Genomic DNA, 14,938 nt, shown 5'->3' with positions numbered 1-14,938 from the left:
AGATCATTCACAAAACTAAACTGGGGTAGGCTGTGGGGAAGTCAGATTCCTTCCTGCTTCCTCCCAGATGATTGGAGGCTCCTTTTGGCTCTGCCAATCACATGCCCAGATCATCATCTGCTTCATGTCAGCAGATGGTCTCCATGTATCACAAAACATGCACAGACATTCATGTGCCTTTGCTCAATGGAAAGAAAGCTTCACCTCTGATATTATCTCTGTTGAGCCATTATTCCACTCTGTTTCTTACGGTATGTCTGGCTGTTTCATGAAGGTGGTTCTTAATATGTTGACATCTGTTTTGGAAACCTGTAGTATATAAGCAAGTCTATAATACTCCTCTAGCACGACACTATAAGGCTGTTCTCACAAGTAATCTTAGGCAGACTAGGACAGCCCAGCCTGGGTTAGGCTGCTCACGTGCAGCACCAGGATCTGTGTGGATCCCAGCACTGCCCACCCACCGGACCTAGCTTTTAGCCCCAGCCTTTTACCAAGGTTAAGGAGCTTGGTTCCAAAGTGGTGTGACTGCTCAGGCTGCTAGAGCACCCATCGCATGGGGGTATCCTCCAATGCACCTTGCTCATTGTGTGGTGCACTGTGGGATACATGGAGTCCAGAACACATTGTTCCAGCTTCTGGAGATCTGTGCTGCACACAGCAGTGTGGATCGTGTGGGAGTGCAGTCTGTGCTTCCCACCGCCATTCCATGGTCGTCTGGGGGCAAAGTAGGTTTAGCACAGCCTTCCCCACTGTCTGCCTGCCCCGTCTCTGGTTGTTTGCATACCCTTTATCTCTATTTTCCTATCTTATCTTCATCTTAAGACTGCTATCATAAATGTTTATGTAGTGAAGCAAATAATGGAATGCACAAAATGTGGATAATTCTGAACATTATGCCATAACGTGTTCTTTACTTGCAATTAGGTTTCTTATAATCTGCTGCTTTTTCTCATTTTCACACACATTTGAATATTTGACCCCAAGAATAAGTGAAAAATTGCTGCATAAATGGCATCAGCATGGCTTCATTAGTGGCTGGAGCAGCCTGTAGATCTTCATTTTTGTGTGATTTGAAGGTCCCTGGTGACTCCAAAGAATCCATTTTGAACAGTGATGTGGCTGGTTTGTAATTGCCCAATTTGGTATACAAATGTGTTCAGCTCATACTGCTCAGCTGAATAACAAAAGCAACACTATTTCCCTTGAAAGTTTTTTAGTTTGGCATACTAATAAAATTCTGTGCATGTGCAGTAAACATTCAGCAGACCAGGTATATGGTGCTAGCTGCTTTGATGCATGTGCAGAAATTATTTAATGTTTACTATTAACCCTTGCTCTCACTTTTGTGGATTAATATGATTGTTTAGTGTGACTAAACAACCTTTTGTTTGCCAAGTATCTTTTCTTTTTGGATCCATTATCTTGATAGTTTCATGCAAATGTTCATGTGATAGATAGACTTTATTATGGTCTTTTGTTGCAAATGTTTTATGTCCTTGTCCCTTGTTCAGAGGCGTAACGATAGGGGGGGCAGGCAGGGCACGTGCCCTGGGTGCCAGTCTGGTAGGTCATGTGGGGGGCACCAAAAAGTGGCATGCCCCCCCCGACCCCCCCTGGATCGCCGAGTGCTGCAGAGCGACGCTGAGGCCTGCCGTCTGGCCCGGCGTCGCTTCCCAACTGAACAGGCACGCCTCGCAGTTGGGAAGTGACGCCGGGCCAGACAGCAGGCCTCGGCGTTGCTCTGCTGCACTCAGCGATCCGCCACCGCCGCACTCGGCGATCCACCACCGCCCGCCACCGCCGCGCTCACTCCCACCGCTGCGCGATCTTCCGCCGCCCACCACCGCCGCGCTCACTCCGGCCAGGGGGGCACAGGTATGTGTGGGGGGCGGGGGGAGGGTGCAATTTCAGGGGCAGAGCTTGCCCTGGGCGCCGTTTCCCCCTGTTACACCTCTGCCCTTGTTTCTGAATGTGTTGGGTGGGGGGTTGTTGAATTTCCAGGTGATTCTTTGCCATGGCTGATGCTTTGAAGTGGATGCATGGCAGATGAAACCAAATCACAGTTCCTAGGAGGCAATACAAAATGTGTACGTGTGCCAATATTACAAACCAGCAGAGAACTCTTGGAGAATAAATGACCTTTTCTGGAACACTCACACAAAAAGCTTTAAATACTGAGCCCATTCTGAATCAAGTCAAGGGGAGTTCATCCATCACTAATTCTGAATGAGCATTGGTTGTGTATAAGCTTTAGAAATGACAATGAAAGGAGTAATGTACAATTATATATTCATTGACTGTTTACTTGCATTTATTCTGTGCAAAGCATCTATCACTGGACATGAAAATGCTCTTTTGGTTCATTATATTCGGAGTGTGTGTTCATTGTTTTGCTATTTTTGTTATTTTTGCTCATTTTTTCTTTTGTTGGCTGTTACAATTTTATTTATTTATTTCTAAACCAAGTTTTTATTGTGGCCAATAGACCAGAGCTAGAAAAAGAACAGTCATAGTTGCAATATTTATTGATTTTTTTTTAATGTTAGCTCATATTGAGCAGTAGAAAGATGCCTAATTAATGAATGAATACAATAACTTGCTAACAATAGCACAATTTTGTTCCCTTCTATGCTTGACCTCATTTGTTGTTTGAGTTTTTGCTGTTTTAAATAAATGAACTTGCCCATTGCCTCCTAAATGCAACATTTAAAATACTGCATTAGTGCACAAATAATGAACTCAGAGGAGCAATTTAAGCTGATTTTTCAGAGTCTATTTATCTCACTAAGGAAAAACCGCAGTAGTTATAAACAATGATATTGCCTAAAGAAGGCACATGGGTAATTTGGCAAGCAGAAGCTTAGATATTTCAAATTTCATTATCTTCTGTAGAGTTTCACTCCTTGGAAAATGGTTTATCTTATCAGATATTGAGGAGAGACTGCAGCACTAAACCCAGTTACTAGGGAGTAAGTCCTATTGAACTTAGTGAGACTTACTTCTGAGTAAAAATACACAGGATTGTGCTGCACAATTGTGTACAAATTTATGTTCATTAGATGCCGTGTCCATTTCCATTTCATGTTTCTCAACAGGAAAAGTCGTGTTCTTATTGTTGACCACTTAATTTGAAGCTGTACATTTTGCAAATGTTGACTAAACATTTCTCACTGAAATGGGAATCCTGTGTATGGCCTGTACTATTTCAGACAATGAGTGGGGAGCAGATACTATTCCTCCATTTAAAAATAAATAAATCCCAAACATGTAGAAAATGAAGTGACCAGAACAAGGCTAAGCTAGAACCCGTATGCTGCTTTTGCATTTTCCCTTGCAGAACTAATATATGATTTGGGGAAGAAGGGATGTAGACTGGAGAACTGAAATGGGGAGAAGAGTTGTTGTTGTTTTAATCCCACCAGTGGCTCTTCATTGATGTTCAAAATGGCTATGCAGCACTTTCATGACAAAAAGAACTCTGCTTCCACTATTAAGCTGACTTTGTTTCTGTAAGGTACCAACTATGCTGCACTATAATACCCTCCCTGACAGTGACAAGATGGGAAACTGCAGCCAGCCAACCCAAGGTTTCCCCGGGTCCCCTGAATTTTCTTGGATTGGCTGACTGCAGTTTCCCCTCTTGTCACTGTCAGGGAGGATGTGGGTACCTTACAGAAAAGGAACACCCACCAAGCACAGGATCAATCTGAGTAACTACAACATTTCCCTGTCTTGTGCATGCTAAGTCTTACTGAGGACAAAAGCCAAAAATATGCCATAAGACAGAGAATTGTAGCCATTAGAGGACACAGCTGAGAGCTTTTTTGTGAAGAGACCTCTCACAAGCAAATCACTTCAGGGTTGTTGAATAGAGACCACCTGAAAGGTGCATATTATTTGTGTCACTGAAGATATACAGGTGAAACTCGGAAAATTAGAATATCGTGCAAAAGTCCATTAATTTCAGTAATGCAAATTAAAAGGTGAAACTGATATATGAGACAGACGCATTACATGCAAAGCGAGATAAGTCAAGCCTTAATTTGTTATAATTGTGATGATCATGGCGTACAGCTCATGAGAACCCCAAATCCACAATCCCAGAAAATTAGAATATTACATGAAACCAATAAAACAAGGGTTGTAAATAGAACAATATCGGACCTCTGAAAAGTATAAGCATGCATATGTATTCAGTACTTGGTTTGGGCCCCTTTTGCAGCAATTACTGCCTCAATGCGGCGTTGCATGGATGCTATCAGCCTGTGGCACTGATGAAGTGTTATGGAAGACCAGGATGCTTCATTAGCGGCCTTCAGCAATTCTGCATTGTTTGGTCTCATGTCTCTCATCCTTCTCTTGGCAATGCCCCATAGATTCTCTATGGGGTCAGGTCAGGCGAGTTTGCTGGCCAATCAAGCACAGTACACTGTATACTTTTCAGAGGTCCGATATTGTTCTATTCTTCAATCCTTGTCTTCTTGGTTCCATGTAATATTCTAATTTTCTGAGATTGTGGATTTGGGGTTTTCATGAGCTGTACGCCATGATCATCACAATTATAACAAATTAAGGCTTGACTTATCTCACTTTGCATGTAATGCGTCTGTCTCATATATCAGTTTCACCTTTTAATTTGCATTACTGAAATTAATGGACTTTTGCACGATATTCTAATTTTCCGAGTTTCACCTGTACATGGTGAAATTCATGCATTCCTTCTCCCATATTTTTACATAGCACATTTCACATGGGTGATTTTAAGTCTTCCTTTTTAAAAACATTGTGATAGATACTTGGTAAATATCAGTTGAGCAAGATGTAATGCTTATATTGATCCTATTTTGTTATACAGAGATCCCAGAAGACCCTCTCATTGCAGAAGAGTATTACAATGATGTGTTTGATTCATGCTCAGAAACAAGTGAAGAGGAGGAGGAGGAGGAAGAGGAGGAAGAGGAGGAAGCAGCAGTGATAGTAGTGGGGACAATGGACACATCACAGACTTTGTGCAGAACAAATCAGCAGGTATATGCTCAGTCTTTGAATAATTGTTGACTATAGGGGACAACTTCTATAGTCAAGAATAGCAAACAACAAATATGGCAAGTATTTGGAATTTTTGAAAAACCACTTTAAGGGTATGTCTGCCCTGCTGGTATATCACTTTACTAAAAAATCAGAAGTGTGCAAGTCATCTCCTCTCCCAGCAAATCTACCACGTCATCTCCTTTTCTGTGTTTAGGCAGCTGGATTGTCAAGCAGTAGTACAGAATGCAGACATGCCCTAATTTTGACAAGAGGGGCATCTGTACACACACAGAGAGCTCTCCACAGTTGTTTCTATTGAAAACAACATTGTTTAAACTAAAATCCATCTGTTACCTCAAGGTTAATTAATGCTGTCTCTTTCATCAGATGCACTCTATTTTTGGACAGTATGCCAAGAAAAGAATTTTTGGCTTTGTGTTTTAGAGTGATATAATGTAGAAACAAATGGCAGGACTGTGTTACTGTTTCAGAATAGATAGGAAATGTGTCCCTTGCTTTAGATTGAAGCTATTAATCATTAGTAACAGATCTGGACTATTTATTTATTAGTTATAATTTTATACTACACTTTGTCCGAAGTCCCAAGGGCAGCTGAGATAAAAACAACAATAAAACCAATTAAAACATCTTAATAAAATAAAACAAAAACACAGCTATGATTTAAAAAAGAAAAAGCTAAAGGCCATTCATTGGCCAAATGTCTGTATAAAAAGGGTGAGCTTCAGTTTCCTAGGAAAGGCTGGGAGAGAGGGAGCCATGGGGATCTCAGCCACAAGCAAGTTCCACAGCCAGGGAACAATTCCTGAGAAGACTGTGTCTGATGCACTTGACTAATGCGCCTCAGCAGGTGTGGGCATGCGGAGTAGAGCACTCCCAACTGATCTAGTCAGATTTGGCAGAGAGCAGGTGGTCCATAAGGTACCCAAGGGCAGGCCCAAGCTGTTTAGAGCTTTAAAGGTACATAGGAACATAGGAAGCTGCCATATACTGAGTCAACTGAGTTAGCTGCCGTATACTGACTATACTGCCATATGCTGGACCAATCAGACCATTGGTCCATCTAGCTCAGTATTGTCTACACAGATTGTCAGCAGCGTCTCGAAGGTTGCAGGCAAGAATCTCTCTCAGCCCTGTCTTGGAGATGCCAGGGAGGGAATTTGGAATCTTCTGCTCTTCCCAGAGCTGCTCCATCCCCTGAGGGGAATATCTTACAGTGCTCACACATCAAGTCTCCCATTCATATGCAACCAGGGTGGACCCTGCTTAGCTATGGGGACAAGTCATAGCTACCACAAGACCAGCTCTCCTCTAACCAGCACCTTGAATTGTACCTGGGGAAAAATAGGCAGCCCATCCAGTGCCTCCAGAATTGATGTAATATGTGAACTACATGTGGTCCCACAAATCAATCTGGCAGCCGCATTCTGCACCATCTGTAGTTTCCAAATACTTTTCAAGGGTAGAACCACATAGAGTGTGACTGAGATCTGGGTGACAGAGGCCAGATCAGCATTCCCCACAAAGGGCCGTAGCTGGGGCACAAGCCAAAACTGAGCAAAGGCACTCTTGGCTACAGCTGCCACCAGATTTTCTAGGAGTGGCACTGGATCCAGGAGAACACTCAACCTGCAAACCTGCTCCTTCTATACTTTCTTCTTCTTCTTTTCACAATCAAGATTGCTAAACACTGAGCCCATTCTCAAGACTGAGTGAGAGGGCTACTGGGTGGGAGGTGGGGAAGGCTGCTAAGAATTACCTTCCCCGCAGATGATCCTCAGTCTGTGCTGGGCCTGCAGATCGCGCGTCCACATGGACACCGGCTGCCCCCAGCAACATGGAGGTTTAGTAGCGGTATGCATCCTCCCAGCCCCTGGAACTCCCATAATTCACTATGCGAGTGCACGGTGCATTGTCGGGATCCCCCGGCACTGGCCTGGAGCCTGCTCCTATGTTGGTGCTGTGTGATGGCGGCACACAAGCACTTAACCCAGGTTATGGGCAGCCTCTCACCCTTAACCCTGACTAAGCAGTGGGCTCCCTAAGGAGGTTTGTCACCATGCCACCACTGGTTGCTGCTGCTCACCTCCGAGCAGTACACACACAGAGCCAAGAGCGGGCTTGGCTGCTTTAGCCTGCTCTTGGCTGCACATGTGAAGAGCCTCAAAGATGAGTTTCCCTCTTAACATGCTGAATTGATGCCCAAGTCTAATCATATAAAACCATGTAAGACGTTCCCCCTCAGGGGATGGAGCCGCTCTGGGAAGAGCAGAAGGTTTCAAGTTCCCTCCCTGGCTTCTCCAAGATAGGGCTGAGAGAGATTCCTGCCTGCAGCCTTGGAGAAGCTGCTGCCAGTCTGTGAAGACAATACTGAGCTAGATAGACCAATGGTCTGACTCAGTATATGGCAGCTGCCTATGTTCCATGACAGGACTGAAGTTTGAACCCAGATCTCTGCACAGCTTGTAATCCTGCCTACCCAAATCTAATTAAACAGAAGGTGAATATGATTTTTCAGGATGTTTGGACTACTACAGCTGTATTGACTGAATAACTTCTTGAAAACCTTATGATGTGTGCCAAAAATAATATCATTTCTCACTTTCATCAGATTTGTTGTTGTTGTTTGATCCCCTAGCTGATCTAATGTTTAATTTTTCCTCTCGCTTCCATGCAGCATGTAATGGAATTCTGTCATGTGACAATCTATAGTATGTTGAACTGGCTGACTACTAGTCAGTATTTTAGGAAGAATCTGATGTTCAGAATTCTTAGCAATGCAGGGTGAATTCAGTACTGGCAGTCAGGTTTGGGCAGAATGACATTTTGTCATGATTTAGGTACATGTTCTGTGTGAAGTAAAATTGGGACAGGAAGAAATGGAAACTGTTTTATTGACACCTCTGTCAGCTTTTTATTCTACTATTCTGCCAGTTTGCCTCCCCACTCTGCACACAAATAAATGTTGTTGCCATTAATATAGTAGCTATACAATAGATAAAAGTATACCCTGGCACATGCACATTGAACACCAGATCAATAGAACAAAACAATCTCATCACTTTTCACCTCACATCAGCCTTTTTTAGTCTTGTTTTTCTAAATTTCAGTTCCTAACTGTTAACAAACTGGAGCTTTCCATTTCTTAAGCTGAAAAAATGGTGGGCTGCTTCAAAGTTATGCTTTCAAAATTTTATATTAAAATAGGGCTTTGTGGAATTCTTTAGAGAATCAAAATTTAGAAGTGGTGTTTTCAGGATTAAGAAGAAGATGTTCTCTTAAATACCCAGGGCCTATGCCATTTAGAGTTTTATTGGTTATAACCAGCTCTTTGTATTTTGTCTGGAAACATATTTGTAGCCAATGTAGTTCTCTTAGTTATAGGAGTACTGTACTCTCTTCAGACACCAACCTGGCTGCCACATTTTCCATCAATTGCAGTTTTTGGACTACGTACAAAGGCAGCCCCACATAGAACACATTGCAGTAATCAAGCCTGGAGGTTACCAGCATATGCGCTACTGTTTTGAGGTAGTTTATCTCAAGTAATGGACACAGATGGTGTATCAGCTGAAGCTGATAGAAAGCACTTCTGTCCTCTGCCTCAATCTGAGACACAAAAGAGGATGTTTGGATCAATAAGCACTCCCAGACTGCACACCTATTCCTTCTGGGAGAGTGTGACCCTATCCAGTACTGGCAGATCAAAATTGTCTCCTAGATTCCAGCCTAGATACAATAAGTACCTCTATCTTATTTGGATTCAGTCTCTGTTTGTTATCCCTCATCCAACCCATCACTGCTTCCATTTAGGAAGGTTATGCCTTCTCCTGATGATGGCAAAATAGATTGAAATATCAGCATACTGAAAACACCCTGCACCAAATATCCTGATGATCTCTCCCAGTGGTTTAATGTATATGTTAAAAAGCACTGGAAATGTTGAAAATAGATGTTAACATCATGTAGATTTTAAAAGCATTTATTGGATTTAATAAAATGTAAAGCATGGATTTCTTCTTGAACTGAGTTGGCAATAATATCAGTTTTAATAGAAGCAGGGTAGAACAAGAAATTTGTGTAAAGAGTGGAAGTATTATTGATATGAAAAGGACATTTCAACTGGAACATGTTGGAACCAATCAGTGCGGACCTAACTATTGGATAGAATTAACATTGCTTAGGATGATGTGTGTAAGAGGTATTGTGTAGCCATTGGTTGACTCTCTGCTAACAAATAGGGGTCTAAAATAAGCTTGTGGGCATTGACCATGTTCTTCTCTTCTTTACCCCAGTTGTGACAAGCAGCCACTAGGGATGTACAAGGTCTAGCAGGTGGAGGGTTCGGGGGGGGGTTACCTTTAAGGAGCAGGGAGGGTGCTCTTACCCCCCCCCCACCGCCGGCTGTACGGTTCTCATGCCGGCACTGTGCTTAAAATCTCTGCACAAGGTGGCATCGTACCTTCTTGCTGCCCTGGTCAGCATCAGACCGGAAATGGCTGGTGTGTGTGACATGCGCATGCGCACCGGCCGCTTCCAGTCTGACGCTCAGCAGCAAGAAGGTACGCTGCTGCCCCATGCAGCGATTTTGGGCACAGCGCCGGTGGGGGGGATGCGGTGGGGGGGAGCACCCTCCCTGCTTCTTAAAGGTAACCCACCACCACTGAACCATCTGAACCTCCGGACCAGTTTGATGCTCTGCAAAAGGAACGCCAAACCGGTTCACGCACATCCCTAGCAGCCATCTGAATCTAAAGCTTAGTAGGAGACTGGAGCAGGGGTGCAGCTTTAATTGAGCAGATGGGTTCAAAGAACCCGGGGCCCCTAACTCATGAGGTCCCCCCATCTCCATCCCTCCCTATTTTCTTCATTCTCTCCCTCACTCCGAGGGACCGCTGGGGAGAGAGCCGAACATTGGCCACCTCTCCCCTAGCTACACCCTTGGACTGGAGTAAGTGAGAGCAAATATGTAAGCAGGAAGAACAGGGTCTAATCAATTACTTGGCTACTCTACAATCTATTAGAAACTTCTGTATACAAAACTTGTTCAAATGAATTGGCATTATGCAAGAAGAAGAATTGATTTTTATAAGCAATCTTCAGTGTTTCCTTCAGTATATGAATAATATATGTAGAAGTCACATGATAGTACCATCTGGCCAATTTATCCAACTGTTTTTATGTGCAAATTTGCTTTATCTAAAAATAAAATAGATCCTGAGTTGGTGAAAGCAAATGCTGGGTGTTTTTGTCTCTCTATGAAATATAAAAATAAAATAAATATCAATTCCCTGTGGCCACTGACAAATCTTGGGAGAAATTGGCTTCATTAACTGATCCTGTTTCCCCTCAGCTCAGCATGATTTTGGATATTTTGGGATTAATTGATATTAAAGATGCAGGGATTTCAAGTGATGTTAAACATCAAAACATACTGGGTACAACTCAACCTAATTTAAACACTTTGAAGTCTCATTGATTTCAACAGAAAAGTTAAATGAATCTGTTTCTCTCTCCTACTGGTCAATCACTGTGATTCAGTATTTATTTAGATGTCTAGCCTGCTGTATCCCCACACACCCTGAATTTCATTGCTGACTTTTCTGCTGGTCGATACTCGGCTTGTGCCCGAAATGTTTCGGAGGCCATTGTAAAGGCCTCCGAAACGTTTTGGGTGTAGGGGCTGTTTCGGCGCCAGCAGGGGTAGAGCTTTAAGGGCGGGGGAGAGTGTACTCACCCCCCCCGCCGCGTTTCCCCCGCCGGCGCTCTCCAAATTTAAAGCCCCTCGCACGCGCGCTCATGACTTCCGGCCGACGGGGGGAACAGGGCGGCAGGGAGGAACGCTGCCGCCCCGAGGGGCTTTAAATTTGGAGAGCGCTGGCGGGGGAATTGCGGCGGGGTGGTGGTGAGTACACTCCCCCCCGCCCTTAAAGCTCTACCCCCGCCGTGCTGAAGATTTTCCGTGCACATCCCTAGTCGATACTTTAGTTCAGCCTTAGTAAGGTGTTTTCAGGATCATCCCCCACCCCAAGGGGTAACTATAGATAGAAAGGCTTTTTTCCAAGAGCTTTTCAAAAGAGTCCAAAGCACAAACTGAAAATGTGATCCAATATTCTAACATAGGAGTTCCAAACCTGTGGTACTCCAGATGTTCCTGAACGACTCTCATCATATGGGAATTGTTGTTCAGCAACATCTGGAGTGCCACAGTTTGGGAACCCCTGTTCTAGCACAAAGACCACATAGGATAACAATATATATTATCAAAAACTGTCTTTTCCTTCCAGTTTCTTGTTTTGGGTGGCTGTTTGCAGCTGCAATTGTCACAGCCATTTTCCTTTTGCAACACTGGAAGACAGGAAAGTTGCCTGGTTGGCTAGGCAATTCAGTTGCTTAGACCACCAAGGAAAAGAAAGTAGAGGTAAGAGATGTGGCTTCTGCCCCCTCAGATCAACAAAATGGGGCGGGGATTGGCGGCTTCAGTACTGAAGCCTATATTTTTATGCTTTTAGGCACAACAGGGCTTGTTTAAAAATTGTGAAATGTGGTGGGCAGGGGGGCAAAGTCTAAATCTGACCAGAGAATAACAATGGAAAACAAGAACTCCATTTCAGATTTTGGGAAGGGAGGACAAGTTACAAAGACCTGCTCTTACTTCAGGTGCAAAAAAGCAGCATGCGTTGTATACCTGTGTGGTGGTTCAGGTTGGTCTGTTCTGTTTTTCACCTGCTTATGCCATAATGCAACCAGCATGGGTATTTCCTTGGGTTTGTGGCAGGTCTTTTGCAAATGGACCTGAGTATTGCTTTTTAAGGAAAACCCTTTGTCAGAACAACCATTTACACTGAATGCAGTCAGTGTTTTTCTTCCAAGCAATCATAGAGACAGAAGATGGCTGAGGCTTGAGTTTAGGAAGTACACTGAAGTGCCCCCTCAAATGGCGAATTGTGCAGGTCTGGTAACAATACTGGTGGGTTTAAAGTGCAGCAGAAGCAGCGAGTGCACCTGTTGCTTAGACTGACAGTTTGCTGTGTGGTACGTGAGCCACCATCTTTGTGTTCCGAGGCAGGATATGTTTGACTCCCTTTGACTTTAGGACTTAGAACATGGAGTGGATATCGCCACCATACTGTGTTTGTGAACTTACCTGAGGTGAGTTACCGCCCCAAGACTTTGGGTTGGGGCGGTATATAAATGTATTAAATAAATAAATCTGATGGGCTACTGTGAGGAGACAGAGAGGTGAGTTAGATTACCGTTATCTGGACTGAACATAGCAGTCCCTGTGTTATGTTCTTATACTGATGTCATTCAATAAGAAATATTAAAAATAACATTTGTGGTATTAGGTTCTATGCCAGAACAGGCAATTTATCTTTCTTTTTCTTCTGTTCACAGGACAGTGATACTGAGGCAATGGTCAGATACATGGAGGACATCCTAAAAACCAGCTCTGTAGGTGAGATGTAGAGTTTGATAACAATGTTGTAACTTGGATTGGCATATGCATTCTATTTTCTGTCTATCCCCTGCTGCCTGAAGTCACAAGTGTTATTTTTGCCTACTCACAATTTGTTAGTATAATTTGGAAATTAAATAGTTTGGTTACAATAATCAAAGTGGTATCTAGATATCTCAAAATATCTTACTCTCTTCCAAAGGAACCCATTTTAAAAGTCTTGCATATATAGAAGCAGTTCGTGCTGATTTAGGCTGATGGTGAAGTGAGCTTCAGCCATACTAAAAGATTTATTAGGGGTGGTGTCTTATGGAGAAAACGCCCTGACTTAAAACTTGCATTTAAATGTTTTGCTGCTGAGTCACCTAAGCTTAGCTAGAAAGTTACCTCAGTATAACACCACTCAAGTGGAATATGTGGTGGGGTTACATTTGATGTACAACACAAAAACAATATTTTAAAGTTTACAGTAGATATAAGCTTTGTGATATTATATTTAGTAATCAAAAAACCTTGGGTTTAAGATGAGAGTAAAATGTTTTACATTTTCACTCATGCTCTAAAAAGAATGGAAATTGCAAGTTAAGGTGCCCACCTTAACTTCTACGCCATATAAACTGTAAAAACCTTGTACAGTTTGGTATGTGATGATGGCTTTAGAAATGAGGCACCCATACTTTGCTTTGATCAGAGATGCATTAGGCAGAAATTCATCAGGCATCTCTAGAAAGTGATTAGGGAAACTGCACCTATTAAATGTCTGCCTGGATGCATCCCTCCCAAGCCCAATGTCCAGCTGAAAGGCCAAGGCAAAGTGTGGGTGCGTGGAGCCTCATTCTAAAGCCATCATCTTATGCCAGATAATGGTATAAATGAATCTGGATCGTGATCCGTTGCATTCATGATGAATAGGTTCTGCGCCTGCACAGGGACCTCATGGGTAGGTTAACTAGCTCCTCGAGACGCCCACTCTGCCTCGCATGTGCTCCATGCTTTTGTTGTGAACGGCAATTAGGGGCGCCATTTTCTCAGTTTCTGTTTGACCGCCAGTGCATCAATACCTCAGTACTGGCTCCTCGGAATAACTGAAATACGAAAGAAAATATAGGTTACTTTTACAGACGTAGACCTCGGAACTTATAAAAGACCATTCTTCGCCTTCTCAGATATCAACATTAAGAATAAAAGCAGACTTTGTAAATGATTTACATGGATGCTACAGGGCGTTTTGCCCCACCATGGAGGCAAAGGGGGAGGAACTGGCTGTGTAGGCTTCCTCCTTTGTATGAAGGCGAGCCACAGCAGCCAATAGAGTAGGAGAGAGGGAGGAGCTTCCTATCCTTAACTCTGGTTTGTGTAGCTTGCACAAATTGGAGGACATGGCGGCAGAATCCAGACGACGCAATGCCACCTTCAAACTTGATGTTTCGGCAACAGAACTCAATGCAAACCTAAGGTTCAAATTCAATTTTGAGGTCAAAAACTGACCAACAATTCAGTGGCAGAACCACGGTTTCATGCATTTGGACTACCACAATCTTGAACCTCTGGCATGTTTGACTTTGATTTGCCGTTATGTCAGAAGGCGGCCACACTCTGCTTTATGAGCCCCTAGAGAACAAAAGCCTCCCCCCAATTCTTGAAACCCTAACTCATTTAAGGGATGGAAACCTATAGGAGCCCTTATATCTTCTTTTTCTTCTTCCTTCACTCAGGACACACAGGCCTTGAGCAGCAACCCTCCCCCACCCACATACCTTTCCAGGGCCTGTTCTCTGGCTACAGCAGAGCTCTGAGGAGCTGATATAAGCTCTTCTGGCCTTGGCTCTTCTTCCTCTTTTAATAAACTTGTGGCAAGTTTTAATGATCTTTATATATATTTCTCCAAGGCGTACCCGTCGCTAATCCCATGTGTGGCAGCTTTCGTGAGAGTTTGCGAGCAGCTGCCTGGATAGCAACGGGAGAGAAAATGGTGGTGGTGGCCAGCAGGCAGGGAGGGAAAGCACCAGCTACATCTGCCGGCAAGGGAACGTGCTGCCGGTGGGCGGGGAAGGAAAGCACCAGCCAGGCTGGCCGGCAAGGGAAAGTGGACTGGGAGGGGGAGAACAGACTGGAGCTGAAGGGTGGAGGGAAGAGAACAAACTGGAGCTGAAGGAAGGGGGAAAATGAAGATAGGGAGGAGGGACAGGGAGAACTATGAGCGCAGATGCTCTGCACCGGATCACCTAGTACTTATTAAAGTGTCTGTCTCTTTTCCTTCTATCTAGAAAGTAGTGTATTTTAAAAGTTGTACACAAGTGACGTAGCCTCTGAGCATAGTTGGGAGTAGATTTCTTCCTTTTATGCCTCAGGCCTCCACTTAATGGCCAATATGATAATCGCTTACTCAAAGTAGTCTCATTGGAATTAAATGGACATTAGACATTC

At 43.5% G+C, this 14,938-nt stretch overlaps 1 protein-coding gene across 10 annotated transcripts in view; it reads left to right on the top strand.

The window, feature by feature from the left end:
* NEK11 (NIMA related kinase 11) overlaps positions 1-14,938 on the top strand; it is a 159,465-nt gene that overhangs the window by 104,476 nt on the left and 40,051 nt on the right. For 8 of the 10 annotated variants that reach the window (XM_053258979.1, XM_053258974.1, XM_053258970.1 and 5 more), the window contains 2 exons: positions 4,859-5,031; positions 12,451-12,511. In XM_053258979.1, coding sequence (XP_053114954.1) covers positions 4,859-5,031; positions 12,451-12,511 — 234 coding nt within the window. The remainder of the gene's footprint in view (positions 1-4,858; positions 5,032-12,450; positions 12,512-14,938) is intronic. The other 2 variants (XM_053258976.1, XM_053258977.1) reach the window with 1 other exon arrangement.

The sequence above is a fragment of the Hemicordylus capensis genome, chromosome 6, assembly GCF_027244095.1.
Source record: "Hemicordylus capensis ecotype Gifberg chromosome 6, rHemCap1.1.pri, whole genome shotgun sequence".
Classification (NCBI taxonomy): Eukaryota; Metazoa; Chordata; class Lepidosauria; order Squamata; family Cordylidae; genus Hemicordylus; species Hemicordylus capensis.
Note: the sequence above shows the minus strand (reverse complement) of the source record. Positions and strands in the feature narration are given on the sequence as shown.